The sequence below is a fragment of the Colletotrichum aenigma genome, assembly GCF_013390185.1.
Source record: "Colletotrichum aenigma strain Cg56 chromosome Unknown KSG_Cg56_contig06, whole genome shotgun sequence".
Classification (NCBI taxonomy): Eukaryota; Fungi; Ascomycota; class Sordariomycetes; order Glomerellales; family Glomerellaceae; genus Colletotrichum; species Colletotrichum aenigma.
In genome coordinates, this window is record NW_023500912.1 from 589,250 (window position 1) to 606,044 (window position 16,795).

At 53.9% G+C, this 16,795-nt stretch overlaps 5 protein-coding genes across 5 annotated transcripts; 3 read left to right on the forward strand and 2 right to left on the reverse strand.

Moving 5' to 3' along the window:
* Positions 1–707: 707 nt before the first annotated feature.
* moxY-0 (FAD-binding monooxygenase moxY) lies at positions 708–2,786 on the forward strand (the record flags this gene model as incomplete). Its single annotated transcript, XM_037324423.1, has 5 exons — positions 708–997; positions 1,047–1,091; positions 1,147–2,230; positions 2,286–2,534; positions 2,607–2,786. 5 exons carry the CDS (start codon positions 708–710, stop codon positions 2,784–2,786), a joined length of 1,848 nt encoding a protein of 615 aa, XP_037177205.1.
* A 2,644-nt stretch (positions 2,787–5,430) lies between these two features.
* On the forward strand, positions 5,431–8,288 carry nirA-0 (Nitrogen assimilation transcription factor nirA; the record flags this gene model as incomplete). The annotated part of the gene is made up of 2 exons (XM_037324424.1): positions 5,431–6,319; positions 6,373–8,288. The coding sequence occupies 2 exons, from the start codon at positions 5,431–5,433 to the stop codon at positions 8,286–8,288; spliced, it is 2,805 nt and encodes a 934-aa protein (XP_037177282.1).
* A 212-nt stretch (positions 8,289–8,500) lies between these two features.
* Positions 8,501–9,534, reverse strand: fabG-0 (3-oxoacyl-[acyl-carrier-protein] reductase FabG; the record flags this gene model as incomplete). The annotated part of the gene is made up of 5 exons (XM_037324425.1): positions 8,501–8,702; positions 8,759–8,834; positions 8,893–9,005; positions 9,064–9,424; positions 9,486–9,534. 5 exons carry the CDS (start codon positions 9,532–9,534, stop codon positions 8,501–8,503), a joined length of 801 nt encoding a protein of 266 aa, XP_037177207.1.
* Positions 9,535–10,813: 1,279 nt separating this feature from the next.
* iksA (putative serine/threonine-protein kinase iksA) lies at positions 10,814–12,430 on the forward strand (the record flags this gene model as incomplete). Its single annotated transcript, XM_037324426.1, has 3 exons — positions 10,814–10,860; positions 10,914–11,371; positions 11,424–12,430. 3 exons carry the CDS (start codon positions 10,814–10,816, stop codon positions 12,428–12,430), a joined length of 1,512 nt encoding a protein of 503 aa, XP_037177208.1.
* Positions 12,431–14,368: 1,938 nt separating this feature from the next.
* Positions 14,369–15,481, reverse strand: CGCA056_v009180 (uncharacterized protein; the record flags this gene model as incomplete). Its single annotated transcript, XM_037324427.1, has 2 exons — positions 14,369–15,174; positions 15,232–15,481. 2 exons carry the CDS (start codon positions 15,479–15,481, stop codon positions 14,369–14,371), a joined length of 1,056 nt encoding a protein of 351 aa, XP_037176747.1.
* Positions 15,482–16,795: the final 1,314 nt, after the last annotated feature.

The following is a 16,795-nucleotide window of genomic DNA, read 5'->3' on the forward strand; positions in this document are numbered from 1 at the left end:
GGATCCGGGCAGTGTACCGCCCTCAGATGCACTCTGGAAAATCTTACCCAGCTCTGGTACCAAGGAGAAGCTTGCCACACGACCCTTAGAACCAACAAACGCAGCCCAATCATTTGGTAGCCTGACGCGTGCCGTGCTCGGCTGTTCACCGACAGACGTGTCGCCCTAGGGGGAACACGAAACCACCAATTGCGTATTAGGCGCCGGCTACCTATCCGTAACTTTCGATGCGAGGCTCTACTCCTTGTAAGTCATGTATACGTACCGTATCCAGGCTGGCTGTCCTATTTACCCTGCGGCAGGAAATGCACATCCCGGACATGAATGCCACTGTGCCTGCTGTGTGACGCCCGTCAAACGGTCGTGGTTGGACTGCTTCCGTCGGCCAAGATGAAATCCTCTGAAGATCGATACCCGTGCCGGAAACTCACTTGCGCCTTTGAACGGACCCAAGACAACCGCAATGCGTCTGTTGTTTTCCTGATCACGCCAGGAGCCCGCCACTATCGCCTCAGAAGTTGCACTCGCAACTCAGCCTGCTTGGCTACAACTTCATATCTCCCATCAGGAGAGCAACATCTCATTCTTGAAATCCAGTCTCATAGCCGTATCGATCCCCCCAGATTCATACCCGTGGCTTCCAATCATCGTCCCTTCGTGAAGGATCGTTTTGGCACTCCGGCATCGATAGGCTGCAACAGCACACCATGGCTCCTTCAGCAGTGCCGACCGCTGCGAATCAAGAACTTGTGAATGAAAGCTTTGATGGGCATGGCAATGGACATACGAATGGAACCAACGGTCAAACCAAAGACAGCGCATCTGACTTCTCATACCCTCCCTCTATTCAGCCTGATGCCCCTTATCGAGTTCTGAAGCAGTACCACTCAAAGCCTACAAAGCTGCGAGTGGCATGCATCGGAGCTGCCGTCTCAGGCATGTGCCTGGCTTACAAGATGGAGAAGCAGATGGTGCCTGGCTCCTGGGAGTTGACGCTGTAAGCTTCACCCGGAAGATGTGGACGTTGCTGTTCTAACGCGCTATAGCTTCGATAAGAACCCGAGACTAGGCGGGACATGGCTCGAAAACACGTACGTTTCGCCGATGGGTATCGACGCTACTATGGCTGACTCTCGATGGTAATAGATACCCTGGTGTCGCCTGTGACATACCGTCCCACCTCTACACGTTCTCATGGGACCCCAAGCCCGATTGGACCGAGTACTACGCCAGCGGGAAAGAGATCCTCGAGTATCTAGAGGATTTTGCCGATAGACATGGCTCTAGGAAGTACATGAAACTCAACACCAAAGTCGTCGAAGGTCGTTGGGATGAAGAGAAGGGGCTGTGGTGCCTGACGCTCGAGGATCAGATCACCAAGGGGACGTGGCAGGACTGGTGCCACGTGCTGGTCAACGGCAGTGGTATCTTGAACAACTGGAAATGGCCAGACATTGAGGGCCTGCATGACTTTGCTGGGCCCAAGATGCACTCTGCCAACTGGGATCACTCGATCGACTTCAAGAACAAGAACGTCGGAGTAATAGGGACTGGTAGCACATCGGTCCAAATCGTTCCTGCGCTTCAGAAGATTTGCGACAAGGTCCAGGTGTTCATGCGCTCGTCCACTTGGATCTCGCCCCCATTCGGCGGCGGTGTTTTGGAATCGGAGCTGCGCAAGGACGGTGATCCAGGACACAGGCAGTACAAGTTCACCGAAGAAGACATCAAGAGGTTTCGAGAAGATCCGGAATACCACTTGATGTTCCGAAAGCGCATCGAGGCCGAGATCAACTCATTGTTTGGCATGTACCAGCAAGGCTCGGAAATGTCGGACCTGATGAGAACCGTCATAACCGATGAGATGAACCGGCGCATTGGCGATGGGCCTGGGAGCGAGGAGTTGAAGAAGTTCATCATTCCTGACTGGGCACCTGGTTGCCGGCGAATCTCACCCGGCGACGGGTACCTCGAGGCCCTGGTCCGACCCAACGTCAAGCCCGTCTTTGGTAGAATCAGGAAGGTGGTCCCGGAAGGAATTGTCACAGACGACGGCGAGACGCACAAGATGGACGTGCTCGTGTGTGCGACTGGCTTCAAGGTTGCCTTCCGACCCGCATTCAAGCTGATCAACGAAAGCGGGCAAACACTTGACGAAGATTGGGGCGACAGCGTCAACCTTTACTTTGGCGTATCTGCGCCGCGGTTTCCCAATTACTACACCATCGTGGTAGGTGGCAATGATGCGCTGCTGCATGCAGGTGTGGACTAACAACACCCACTAGGGCCCCGGTGCAACATGGTCATCAGGCACTCTCCTGCCGTCCATCGAGACAACCGTCGAGTATTCAATCAAGATGATGAAGAAGATACAGCATGACAACATCCGGTCAATCGATGTAAAGCAGGAGGCTGTAGACGACATTTATGGCCACTTTGACGAGTTCCACTCCAACACGGTCTTCCAAGAAGGGTGCCGAAGCTGGTTCAAGGACGGCAAGAAGAAGAACCGCATTTACCTGTGGCCTGGCTGTGTAAGAATAAGACTAGATCCGCGTCTCGCATGATTTTGATGATGAAATGGGTACTGATTTCGGCGGCTCTAGACCATCCACTTCCTCAAGACAATCAAGGACCCTCGGTTCGAAGATTACAACATCCGATACCGGTACGGAAACCGGTTCGCCTTCCTTGGCAACGGTGAAGTGAAGGCGAACACGACCAAGGATGTGAAGGGGTTGAGCACATATGTGCGAGACGCCGATGACGATTGGACTGTTGAGTGAATGGACAGCTTGGAGAGCAGCATCCCGCCGGGCAGCCAGATGCGGGGGTGGGATATGACGATGCTGTTGTGTCTCGGCCAGATACTGCTCGAGAAGAAGCAGGAAACTTGAAAGGGAAAGGGACACAAGGTATATGTAGGTAGGTAGGAGTGGGTGCTGCGTGTGGGGGCACATGTGTCACACACATCTGTGGCCTGGTGGCTTCACTTGAGCAGGAGTCAACCAGGCCAATGTGCAGCCTGATGAACACACTTAATTTCAATACGATTCAATCACACAAGATGCATCTCGAGTGCTACAAGAGAACTTTCTCGTCAACTAAGAGGGGTAGAGCAGACTCACCTAGTTAGGTGGGTAGGCGAACGAGGTAAGGTAGTGAGAGAGTGGGTGACAACACATATGCTGTAATGCGAGACGGATACGAACGACGGACCTCTCAACTACCGGCATATCATCGGGCGTAAAAGAGGACGGGCAGCAAACGAGTGGTGGCTGCGAGGCAGCACTTCGGTTCAGTGGGTGAGTGGTTGCGCACTGCTGGCGTCGGAGACTCAAGAGTAGGTAGGTTGGTTGCATGAGGTGATGGATGGACGGGATAAAAACCGCGACGCGACGCGGAGGTGCACCTGGTGAGTGTGGGCGGGGACGAGCGCCCTGCAACACATTTTGATTGGCTCAACAGCCTATGGTCGGAGTTCAGGGTCCACCTGAGTCAGGCCCTTCGAGGTCGCATCTCGCTCCTGATTCAACTATCCGTCATGGTCTGTGCTTCGGCACGACACTGAGTGTGGACTACCCACACGCTTGGCACCACGACTGGAGGAGATAGAACGGATTTGCGCCGGGTGGGCCACGTGTCTGATTGGCCCCAACGTCTCAGAACGAACCCCACCCCACGACCTCATCACTAAGGTAGTGTACCTACCTAGGTAGTGTCAGGTTGCCTTTTTCGACCTCAGCACCTCCGCTCGTTCGCTCTCAGCTCCCCCAGTCGTCAGTCGTCAACTCTTCTTCGACTCGCACGCCACAGCCTTCATCGAGGGTAGTTAGGTGGTAACACAAGTCTGACTGACAGGGACCGGCTTTGAAGCCTTTCAGCCAATCTATCCCAACCAACCAATTCAACTCCCTTCCCCTGGGCCACCTCACTCATCCAGCCGACGGCTGCCCCTCCCTCCCCCCTTCCCTTCCCCCCGTTGCTTGGAGAAAAGAGCCGGGGCAAAACCTCACTACCGCGGCCATCTATCGGCAATCCTCCTCGTCTCATTTTGCCCTTTTCCTTTCCACGATACCGGTCAATACCTGCACTTTTCTAGTTCTGGAGGAACAGGTGGATCGAGCGACCACTTCCCCGCACTCAACGTGCCCTACCTTAGTGTCCCTCCCCCCTCCAGACCTTTCCTCCTCTCATCCCCATGCAGCAGCCATGTATGTCCATTACCTTTACCTAGTCTACAGAGAACCAGCCCCCTCTCCCTCATCTCGTTTGTATCCCCCGTACGACCGGTCCAGTATCATAGCGCCCTCAATGATCCACTCATCCCCAGACCATCCGCAATGGGGGCCATGTCAGACTGGCCTTGCTCCTCATTGAAATCCGGGGTAACAGCAAGGGTTGTTTCCCTTAGTCGCGTTCCAGCCTCAATCCTTCAAACCCCACTCCAGAGACACTTGACAGAACCAACAATACGTAGTCAGGTCAAGGTCTGCTCCGAAGCCCGAGTCTCATTGCCTTAGTTGGCCTGGGGTAGGGCCCGGAAGTCGGAGCCTCCCCGGTGCCCTGTCTGCTCCAAGGACAACAATCCAAGAAACAGGCAGCCCACCCAGCCCGTCTGGAGAAGCAGCCTGTCTCATAATCTTTTCTGCTCATGCAACTACGTCTGCACCAGCCCCATCCCACCGCATCTTAGCTAGTTCGGGGTCCCCAGACTTTCCGCCTGCTCTACTACCTACGCCGGCAACCCTCTCTTGGGATAAACAAGTGGAGCGAGCCATGGGGGGAGAGGAGGGGCCGCATCCACAGGTACCGCATGTTCGTCGTCACAGCGGGGGAAACCCGCCACACCCAAACATTCTTTTTATGCTGGACCTGAGCAACTCCTCTGCTCCTTTTGTTGGCTCTTCAATTCCACCTCTGAATTTCTCATTCAAAACAGATACTGAATCTGTATCTTCTCTTTGCCGCCCGGCTTTCCAACCTGACGCCTGCTGACCTGACCGTCTCTCACACCCTCTAAACCTGGCATCGATCGCATGTGACTGCACGAATAGGCTCAAGTCCCCGCCGAGATCAAGCTGCGTGACCATGGCAAGTCCGAAGGGAGAAGGAAAAACCTCCACGGAACAGGCTGGCGTTGCTGCGCAAGAGAATGTCTCACAGCGTACGCAGTCGTCCCGTCAGGCAAACAAGCAACAGGTGAGGCATCGGGCATCTGTTGCCTGTGCATCATGCCGCGATAGGAGAATCAGATGCGTCGTACCCAAGGGCGAGTCCGAGTGTGTGCAGTGCAAGAAAGCAGGGAATGAGTGTATAATCAAGAATGACGATGAGAGAAGAAGGTGCGCTCAACCATCCAATATATGACCACTGCCAGAATATCCTTGAACCTAACCCGTGTCCAATAGGCCTATATCCAAAGCCTACATGTCTTCCTTGTCGGATCGCATCTCTATGCTGGAGGGAATGTTGCTGGAAAAAGGAGTCGCACTTCCTCCTGCCGCCCACCCCCCCAAGACAAGACACGAGGCTCAACCAAAGACCTCCGAAGAGGAGCGAAAGCATCATGGCACACAACAGAAGGCTCGCGAGTCATCCGAAAGATCACCTCAAGCAGAAGTACCCTCCCCACCAGACTCTGCTAATGAGGACTACACGATGCAAGACAGTGACCGCGCAGATAGCGCTCATGCCGACGGACCAGTCCCTGCAAGCCAGATCTTCCAACCGCTGCCGAAGGAGCAGTCTCCATTCCGGATGCTGGACCCAAAACAAGAAGACATTGTCCATCGCCTTCTCTCAACAAAAGGAAACCTCTCATTCGATCAACTGTCTGGGCGGCTACGTTTCTTCGGGCCCACTGCCAACTCACATGTATACGCAGAGCCCTCAGATCAGTTTGATTTCCGCGAACCTCCAGAGCAAGTCCGACGAGCCGAGCGCATGATCAGGTCCATCACGGCAGAAACTCACGATTATCTCATGGACAATTTCTGGACTCATTATAATTCAGTGCTGAAAGTCGTACACCAGGAGGCTTTCGATGCCGACAGAGAGTCGCAGAACCCAAAGTTCTACTCTTCGTTTCTTCATATTTGCATCCTTGCCATGGCGTTTCGTTTCGCAGACGCCGACAGGGATGACATGAAGAGAATTGCGTTGGGCGGTCGAGAGAGTACGCTGCATCGGGAGGCCAAATATATGCTCGATATCGAGCTCGAACGCCCCGGCGGCATCCCCAGCGTGCAAGCCCTCCTGCTCCTCGGCGATTTGGAATGCGGTGTCGGCAGGGACAACACCGGCTGGATGTATGCTGGTAAGTCAAACGCGATGCATCTTGCCAGCACCACGGACTAATGTGCTATGAAGGTATGGCGAATCGTCTAGCATTCGACATCGGCCTTCATCTTGACTGTCGTAACACTGGGATCAATGAGCAGGAAGTTGACATTCGTCACATGGTCATGAGAGCCTGTGTTATTTACGACAGATACTGGGCATTGTTTCTGGGTCGACCAACGAGTATCAAAAACCAGGATATCGGAATGGATTTGCTTTCACGCCGCTTTTCTCAATTGACATCGTTGATGGGTGGGCCTGGCGCTGCTCACAAGAAGAACATCGCTGCCGAGGTTTACGACCAGCTGATAGAGTTGATGGAGCTTGCGGGACGAATCGTTGAGACTCGAGAAGTACGAAACAAGCAGCGGGGAGATGGCACAGACAATGTATTCAACACCAACGAAGGCGAAGATAACGCATACTTGCACGCTATAAATCTCGACCGACAACTTCAGAATTGGTATAGGCGGCTCCCTGAGCATCTGCAATGGAAACCATCAGCTATCAAGAGCGCGCCTTTCAGCTATTTCCTCTTACATCAACAGTACCACGTCTCCATGATCCTACTGCATCGTCCTTGGGCCAAATACGGAGCCATTGCTAGCGACGGCACCAGCACAGGATCGCATCCGAGCCCAGCGTCCGCCTCCGAACCCAAAGATGTCCTCGACCAGCACCCCTTTTCTCTGCCCATCAACTCCCCGGGGATGGCAGATCCTCATGCTATGGTGGATGACAGCAGAACAGCACTGTCACGCAGCATCTGCACACAGCAGGCGATTCGTGTGGCACGCATTTTCTGGCAGCATCGCCAACGTTTCGACGGCCGCAAGATCTTCGTCACCGGGATTCAACATGCCGGCACAGCTGCGATCGCCTTGATAGCTGCGCTAGCCTACAATCACAGCGAACCAGATAGGCGCACTTATCTTGGGTATCTCGAAATTCTTTCGAGTGCCGTCAGCGATATGAGCCATACGTACCAACCAGCATCCCGCATGGATGACCTTCTCAAGGCTGTTTTGGTCCAACTTCGAGCTGATATCAACGACTACAACGATGGGATCCAACCACCAATTACCTTGTCGGGTAGCGATAAGAGCCTGCTATCCAGTTCAGGGTGGAGAGGAAATATGGATACAATCTACTCCATCTTGCCAGCAAGGCGTGAAGCGGACGCTGGCAGTAGCCAGTCTCACAAAAGGCGCCGTCCATCCACAACCAGCCGCAGGGCATCGGAGTTCACCCGTCCACCACCGCCGTTCTTCCTTTCCCAGTCAAATACAATAACATCGCGGGCTTCGGGCCATCGGTCGGCCGGTCAGCATCCCCCAATCGACCCAGCAATGTACTCCTCGGGTAGCGGTGACATGCAAGGCTTCAATTTGGATTTCCTAAACGGCTCGGCGATTGAGGCTGACCTTGATGATGCCTCGGATGGCATGTTGAGACCATCTGAAGACTTCGTGCTCGTTGCTTCTCAATCAGATGGATGGACACTCGGCGGGTTGAACGCAGAGAACACGGCCCAACACGGCGAAGCTGCGTATGACGGGACAGGCCTGGGCGAATGGGCTTCAGGAACAACTAGACCGAACGCAAGCTCCAAACTCGGCGGTTCAGATGCCGTCTCATCGGCTGCACGTGACAACGGGCGGGGGGATGGCGGGGGAAAAGAGGGCGGCGCAGCTGTTCCGCGGGGGCTCTTGAGCGAGAAATTGAATCAAGGTTCATCTGTAAGTGCAGGAGACGAGGCTGACAAGTCTCAACCTCTCAACTCGCTTGACTCTGGAAGCATGGATTGGATGGGCAGCGAAGGTGGACTGAACGCGCTGAGTCCAGTCAGCTTGAGTGGATTGGTGCAGAGCGCAATGCCGGATAAAGGAGAAAGCGAGTCTTCTGCGGTCAACAGAAACCATGAGCTAGACTTCTTCAGTTTTTGATGCGACGGGCTCGTGCACGCTAGCAGTCTGGCGATGTTTGTGTACGGTAACTACGAGTTGTGTCTCGCAGACTACGGTTGGCTTGTTATTTCATCTGTTTTTCAACGGGTAGGGGTTTGGGAGTTCCGGCGTATCGAGGGGGTTTCCAGGGATTCGAACATAGGCAAGAGACGTGTTTTACACCATGAGAGACGTGATCTGAGTTCCGAGAGCTATTGGACCGTAAACCCTCCGTCGACCACCAGGCCGGCGCCTTGCATGAAGCTGCTCATATCAGAAGCAAGAAATGTGATGCAGTCTGCTATTTCCTCGGATTTCGCCATGCGGCCCAAAGGTGTTCGGCTGATATCTCGGGCAAGGGGGGATTCGGCATCCTGGGCCATTGTTTCAAGGACAAGCGGTGTTTCGACGTAGCTATTGGACCTCATTAGCGCCTGACCCATCAAACGACTCGTCTTGGACCTTTTCACCCTGGGCAGATTGCGTTGATGCGGATTGCTTTTGGACCGTATGTGTTGGCGTCAGCTTTCGTCAAACCAAGCACTCCTGAGAGAACGCTTTATTAGTAACTTTGAAATATAGCATGGGAAAGAGCGCGACTCACCATGCTTTGCGGTTGTGTATGCTGTATGCGACATGAATCGAGACGGCGATATGATGCCAAACATGGATGCCACGTTGATGATGGTACCACGACCTTGACGGGATCCCAAATCTCTGTCACAGACACCACAAATTTAGCATTGGCATTGGTATTCGAATCTGTAAGACTTACTCTTGGTTTAGCATGGCATTGATCTCTTCTTGCTGGCAACGCCACACGCCATGCAGGTCGACATCGAGAACTTTTGTAAACTCGGCTTCATCGATCTCATGAGTGGCGCGCCCACTGCCTCCAATGCCGGCATTATTTACAGCAATATCTATGCGGCCGAAGGCGGAAATGGTTGCGGCAATGCCAGACCTAATCTCAACAGCATTTTGAACGTTGAGGGATAAAGGGAGAAGCTTGACAGCAGGATAGCGGCGGCGGAGGAGATCAGTGGTGACGCTGAGGGTCGCCTGGTTCATGTCCGCGAGTGCCAGGCGATTGATGCCGTGCTTTGCAAAAGCCAGTGCTGTATGCTGGCCGATACCTATGATGCTTATCAGTATGAAGTTATTCGCTCTCAAGACCCAATGATGGAGCTAGCTTACCAGAAGCAGCACCAGTGATGAATGCGGTGCCGCGGAGAAGAGATGCCATTTCCAAGGTGATTGTTCTGCTGAACGAACCTCATGCTGGAAGAGGCGCGTCCGAGACCAAGACGCCTTAAGAGCACTGACACCTTGACGGGTGCTCACACCCGGTTGCTTGCTCCCCTCCCTTCAGACATCCTTATGGGTTGTTTGGAGCAATGAGACTGCACCAATCAATTTTACTGCAGCTGAACTGAGGTCGGATTCCTGAGCTGAGACAAAAACGCATCGGTGGATTTGTGATCCGGATGGACTGCGGGGTGGGCAAAGGCATCGGGTGAGGATATCCGGAGGAGGCCGGGCTCCGGGGCCCGGGTCTTCGGCGCCGCAAAGTCATCGATAGGCATTGCAGCTATTTGTACGGACCGTGGCATTTAACTGTGTATCTTCTGATCGAATCTCGCAAAACCCAAGTCAAACCACAACAAGGGATGCACATTGTCTAATGAGATGGCTGGGGGTACAGATGGCACGGCTTATGCACCAACGGGGCAATATGAGCTGGTGTCACATCCTCTGGGCTTTTCCATTGCGCTTTTCCCGTATCTGTATCTGGAGCGACGGAAACAGCGTGTGCATGGGTACACCGCCAAGTTTCGAGACGAAAATAATTGAATTGGAAGTAGTGTAGAATGAAAGAAGCTATCAGCAAAAAGGAGACAGCTCTCCGGACTGTAGGGGGGACCCCCAGCTTCTTGCCGTGATAGAGTTTGTACTGTGCAGCTGCATTACGCCCGTCACCTCCCACCTCCCTGGGCAGGCACAGTGCTGCTGGACCAGCTCCCCGGAGCTCTCTGCCCGGTGGCCCACTGTATGCGGGCACGTGGGGTGACGAGGTGCTGCACAGACAGTGTGAGGTCATACCCTCAGTCAACGGGCAAGCATTGGATGCCTTCGCCTTTCTTTGGCTTCACCATTGCATGCCGTGCTCACCTTACCTGCCTTACCGTGCCTCGCCCTGTCTGGTGTTTTGGCACTGTACTCGTGACACCTCGCCGCCGACGACAACAACGACAGGAACAATAACCATAGCTGAACTGCGCTTCCACACACAACCACACACAATACCTACGCGTCCTTCGCATCTCCACCATTGTCGCCGTGCCCCTGTCCGCGTCCCTGACAACCAGCGCACCGACCAGATACCGACCGCGACGCCTTCACTCTCCTCCGCACCTGGATACGTCGAGTACTTCAATCTTGCGCCTTCCCCCCAAGTCGGCCATGGTTCACGCCTCTTTGCTGGTCTGACGACCTAGTATGACAACCAACCTGACCGAGTTACAATGTCGCTTATACCATACCATCCGCGCGAGGGCCGCGAAATCGTTCTGTGAGTTTCTCTTCCGCCTTGGGCGGCGTGTCTTTGCTGACGTCCGTGTTTAGCCGTCACCGCAATGCAATAGTAGTTCGCGACCCCTCTTCCCAGCGACTAGAGATTCGAGGCCTGTCCGAATGTCCTACATGCCGACAACCTTTGCGCTCCTCCTCCCCCGATCGTCAATTCGACAGTGCGCGCCACCACGATTCCTTCGTTGACCCCAACTACTTCCGCATGCTGCGAGCTGGTCACCACAGTGTCCGAGCCGAACGTCCACCTTCTAGCCCTATCCGCAGATTCGTGCAGCCTATTCTGGCGACTCCCCAACCCGCCGTTTTCGAGGACACACAAGATGTTGAGTTCATATCAAGCACACCCGCCGTCCAGGAAGGAAGTCGCATCCGCCGCGAAGCCTTCAGTCCGAATTATTTCAAAACCTTCTTCGTCGAAGAGAAAGAGCTTGGCCGAGGCGGAAAAGGAGTTGTCCTGCTCGTCCGTCATGAGATTGATGGCTGTCACCTAGGTACGATGTGTTGCTCACGGAGAATCAAACATGACAGTCTAACTGCTCTTAGGCCACTTCGCATGCAAGCGTGTGCCAGTCGGAGACGACCATGCCTGGCTCGAAAAGGTGCTCATCGAGGTTGAGCTGCTTGCCAAACTGTCCCACCCAAACCTGGTTTCCTACCGCCACGTTTGGCTCGAGGACGTTACTTTGACGAGATTCGGCCCCAGCGTGGCATGCGCCTTTATTCTTCAACAGTATTGTAATGGTGGAGATCTGCTTCAATACATCATCGGCGAGCAGCCAAAGGAGACTACGAAAGAGCAACTCAAGGCTCAAATGCGTAGGAAGTCAAAAGGTCAACTCGAAATTCCACGCGATCAATTCGCCTCTCAACGGCTCCTTTCTTTCGAAGAAATCTTCTCCCTTTTCAAAGACATCACATCTGGACTGGCCTACCTTCATGCAGCCAACTACATTCACAGGGACCTCAAGCCGAGTAACTGCCTGCTGCATCGTGAGGGGAGTGGCATGATCTGCCTGATCAGTGACTTTGGCGAGGTTCAGTCCGAGCACATGGTTCGCAAGTCCACCGGCTCAACCGGAACCATCTCCTACTGTGCGCCGGAGGTCTTGAGGAGGGACTCTGTGGGACGCTACGGCAACTTTACAACAAAATCCGACATATTCTCTCTAGGAATGATTCTCTACTTCATGTGTTTTGGCCGGCTACCCTACCGTAGCGCCAACACTATCAACGAGGAGTTAGAAGACATTGACGCCCTGCGCGCTGAGATTACGGATTGGCAGGGCTTCCAAGATGAGCGCAGAGAGCGTCCTGACCTTCCCTCCAAGCTGTACCAACTTCTCAAAAGGCTCGTCGCACTGGATCCTTCTCAACGCCCAAGCGCCAACGAAGTCTTAGCAGCCATGAAGACCGAATCCACCGTTGATAGCGTCCCTCGAGGCAGAAGCTCAAGTCCGCCGGTGGGTCTTCACAACCGCCGCATTCAGAATCTCGATTCTCCAGTACCTCCTAGTACACCTGTCCCAGGTTCGTCATCCACGGCACCATAGTGATCACGCTTTCTATCGAACTGACTTTGTCACAGATCCTCAAAAGCAGTCCAGATTCTCATCCTCTCAGGAAGGCTATAACATTCCTAGCAGGGCTGCAGAAAATAGCTCTCCCCGTCCAAGCCTACAGACAGGTATGCAAAGGCTCTCGGATCCTAGCTCACCGCGGCATCGTCCCCAGGCCCAGACGATGGTGGCCTCGCGCAGCCAGGACAGCTTCCCTCGTCTGTCTCCGGAAATTGCTGTGTCCGAAGGAAGCGCCGAGTCTGTCAAAGATGAGCCGTTGGGTTCTCCACCGTTGCTGATGCCACCCCCTCCCGGCACAAGATTTGCCGCCTTTCAACACAGGCTAATGGTCGGATGGCTCCGAGCAGGTCATCTAATCCATCACAATGCTAGTCCTCTGCTGGTCGTCACTCGTCTTGGTCTCTTTCTCAGTAAACTTTACAGCCTTACGCGTCCTTGTTGGCCTTACATGGTGGACACAAGTGTAGGGGCGTTTCTGGTCGTAATTGCTGCGCTTGATCTCGGTCTCGCGAACACCGATACGTCGCGGGAGCTGAGATACCGGCACGATTTCAGGATACACAATGGGCTGCCATGGGCTTGGGGTGTACGTGGTACCGTGCTCCTTGCGGTCATACACCTCGTCGTCCTGTGGGCTGCCGGCCACTGGAATGCTCTGTGCACAACAGGCGGCAGCCGCTCGTGGAGCGTCCACGACAACAACCTGTTGCCATAGAACATCCGCGTATATGCATTTCTCGATGTTTGGGGGTTGAGGCAACGAGTCCAACATTCAGAAGCTCACAGTATATTCTGGTGCAAATCCGCTCAACATCAGGGCGCACATCTGGACTGGCTCAATAGCAGATATCTGTTTGCGATCTCATGTCACGGTGACAAGCGTCAACCACACGGGGCCCTTCAGCGAATCGGCACATTTGATATCGATTATGTTGATCACTAACAGGGGGTATACCTATGGCTATCTTCCGAGTAGTCTGGCTAGCACGGTGGTGTTTCATTATGAGTTTAATTCGGTATGGCGTTAGAGAGGCAATGAAAAATGGACGAATTCTCGAGAAAGATGCCAAATTGGTTTCTATAGGCCGCTTTTAACGGACGTGGCATTTATGGGCGGGCCGGCTCTAAGATGCATCGCACATGTCTCCCCGCCTTTGACCCCCATGTTGTTACGAGAGCCTCTAAGGCTCCACCAGTTCGACGGCAACGGCCGCATACAGCATAGGACAGTGAGACTCAGGATCTCTCATGAATACAGGAGCACAACACCCATGCCCCGCCCTCGCAGCATTAATGTGTCTTCGCAAAGTCTTCATTCATCACTGGTGCGGCCACAAGATCACCGAGCTCCTGGAGCCGTGTGATGGCATCGACGGCTGTCCTGGCGTCGTAAACAAGCCCGTCATTACCAATCAGTACACGTGCATCATACGGAGTTGCATCTGGTATGGGCAGTTTTGAGGGTCTTTATCCGGAAAGCATCTGCTAATGGTGAGTTTCACGGCGATTTCACGATCTTGGGCCGTCGACCTGATGATGCGATGATAGTCTGTACCCGGGTGGGAGTATCAAGTTTTCATGTGCCTGAGTTATTTTGTAAGGTAGCTAGGCCCCTGCATTAGCGGCCTGCGCTGCGAAGCCAAAAGACATTAGGAAAGGTGCCTATCTTGAAAGAGGGATGATCGTATAAGCCACTGATAGCAATCTGCTCAGTCACAACCAAGGTATATGGTTTTGAATCGTTCAATGTATCCTAAGCACCTGTCTAGTATTCTTCGGGGTATCAACACAGTTTAGACCATGGCGTTCAGGGGTATTGCCATTCAATGCTCCGGACCTACTCCCAACACCTTCTGCGCCCTAAATCAAAATCAACAGTAAATCAGCGTCTGACGTGTGAAAGAGCCAATGCTAGGCTATGTCTCTCTCGTGGAGAATCTGCCACTTGGTGTGACAGGAGTTGATGTGCGCCGCCAACGACTGTGACGAATCATACGTCTCCGTCTGTCCGCTTGAAACACAAAGAATACACCCATAGACGTCCTTGTCGGAGTGCGACTTGGCAAGAAATCGGTTCGACATGCAGAACCCCTCCTTCAGCACAATAAAGTCTTTCTTCTCGGGCAGGACTGGCTTCCAACGGTAACCGCACGTACAACTCTTATCCTCTGGAATGGGCTTCGACAAGTCAACCTGAAGCACCATTGCCTTGGGGCAGAACATACTGAAAACGCTGACTTTGGGACGGAGGACTGCCGATGCATCACCACCACCACCACCAGCCTCTGAGGGCGCCAGCGTTGACGGGGCAAAGATGGATGCCACATCGCTGACAATGAGCTTGGAGTCTGGCGGGGTCGGCGGAGGCGAAGGCGGCTCAGATTGGAGGCGGGGTTGATCGGTATAGATGGTCATCTTGTCGTCATCATCGTTGTTGGATTCGATAAAGCTTCCGGAGCGTCGGGACAACAAGCTACTTTGGCGGGACCGAGGCTTTGGGACAGGCAGGTCTTGAGGGATAGAGCGACCCACGGCCATGCGGCCGTAAAGGTCCGTTAGTGCCTTGACTGAGGCAATGCGGATAGCCTCAGATGTTTGAAGGATATCGGCGATATTCAGCGTCGCTGTCAGGCAGGTGGCGTCAACAGCCCGGCGCAAATGGGAAACGCGACTTTTGAGGTTGAACAACTGGTTGCAAAGAAGATCCGTACAAGTGACTGTGCAGTTCCGATATTAGACAGGTCCCTGGTTGTAGTCATGAGGACGATACACACCATCTCCTTTGGAGAAATCGGGCCCTACAATGGAGAAGGCAATATCAAACGTCTCTTTGATCTGTGTTTCGGCAGCGTCAAGAGATGTAGTCAAGGCGCAGGTAACGACGCCTTTCTGCCCAGCGGGACCCGTCCTCCGGTAATGGTTTTGCCGGGACCGTTTTCTTTTCCACAGCGTGTAGTGTTGCGCGCCCTCTGCGAAGAGGTCGGTCAAAGCAGACACGCATCCGATGACTGTGGTGGGTTCCATTTCGGTTGTCACCTCGACAGCATGATGGTGAGAGGATTGGGAGGGTTATTGCAGCATACACAGCAGAGTGCGACACAAAGACGATGGGATCGAAAATGAGAAGAGTCCTTGAAGGCGAGAAGAGAAATGGGAGCGCGGGCCAGGCCGGGGAGGAATGTCGGAGAGAAAACAGAAAGTGGCACAGCAGGCAAACATGCAATATAATAAGCTGAAAATTGGGGGTTGAGCTGAGGAGGGCCGGTCTGGTCTGCGGCTGCCACGCGCAGAGGGTGCAAACAAAGTGCTTATCTCCCGGAGAGGGGAAGAGGCGTCCACGACTCAAGGCAGGCTTTTGGATGATGGGGTCAGAAGCGAATTATGTCTTGGTTGTGTGAGAAGAATTGGCTTTGAGGCGGATGCGAGGTCAAGTCCCGGCTGGCTGATCGACAGCAGCTAGGCGCCCTAGCACCTGGGTAGCAATGGGGAAGCCGGCTTGGGAGCTGGGGCTGGGGCTGGAGACAAGACAAAGGGCACCTCATTTTTGGTGGGCAAAGGCAGGTCGACTGGAGGGAAAGTGTGGCGTTGGTTGGTGGACGCCAACGTGATGAGCGAACGCCAAACGGGCGCACGGGAAGTTGGGGGGCGGGTAGCCGACATGACATGATGCATGGCATGGCGTTGGGACGTGGGAGAGAGCAGGGACAAGGACAAGCGTTGCAGTCGGCTGTTGGTGAGAGTCATGTGTCCATGGACACCACCATCTCCGATTCCTCTTGCTGGCGAAGATGCTACTGGTGATGATGGTGATGCAGCGGGCAGAAGATGGCCGATGGATGATGGTGTGTGTGGACGAACGGCGGCTTGGATCCCTTACCTACTTAGGTATTGCCTAGGTATTACCTACCTTACTGAGAGGGTCATTTAATTAGTTGCCAGGCTAGGTATCGTGGTATCTAATGAGATGCAAAGACGGACGCAGGGCGGCTGAAGCACGGAAGGATTCCAGGGTTGTGGTTCACTAGGTAGCTGGACGATTTCTGCGCTCCTGGATGCAAGGAGTCGAAGTCGTAGTGGAGGTGTCTCGGCGTTTCGTGTCATTTTCGAGGGAGTTGGGACAAACATATGTCAAAGAATAGTGCCTGCAGAAGTTCGGACGGTCCACGAGGCCGGTGCGATCGATGACGGTGGCATCCGTGCTCCTGGGGATTGAAAGACATCCACACGTGGAAAAGACACACCAACGTTCGAACAACAGAATCAGAAGTAAGGAGAAACCTGGAGGTGTTTTGTAAGGCAAAAGTGCATCCATACTCCGTACCTGTCTAGGCACCTCCG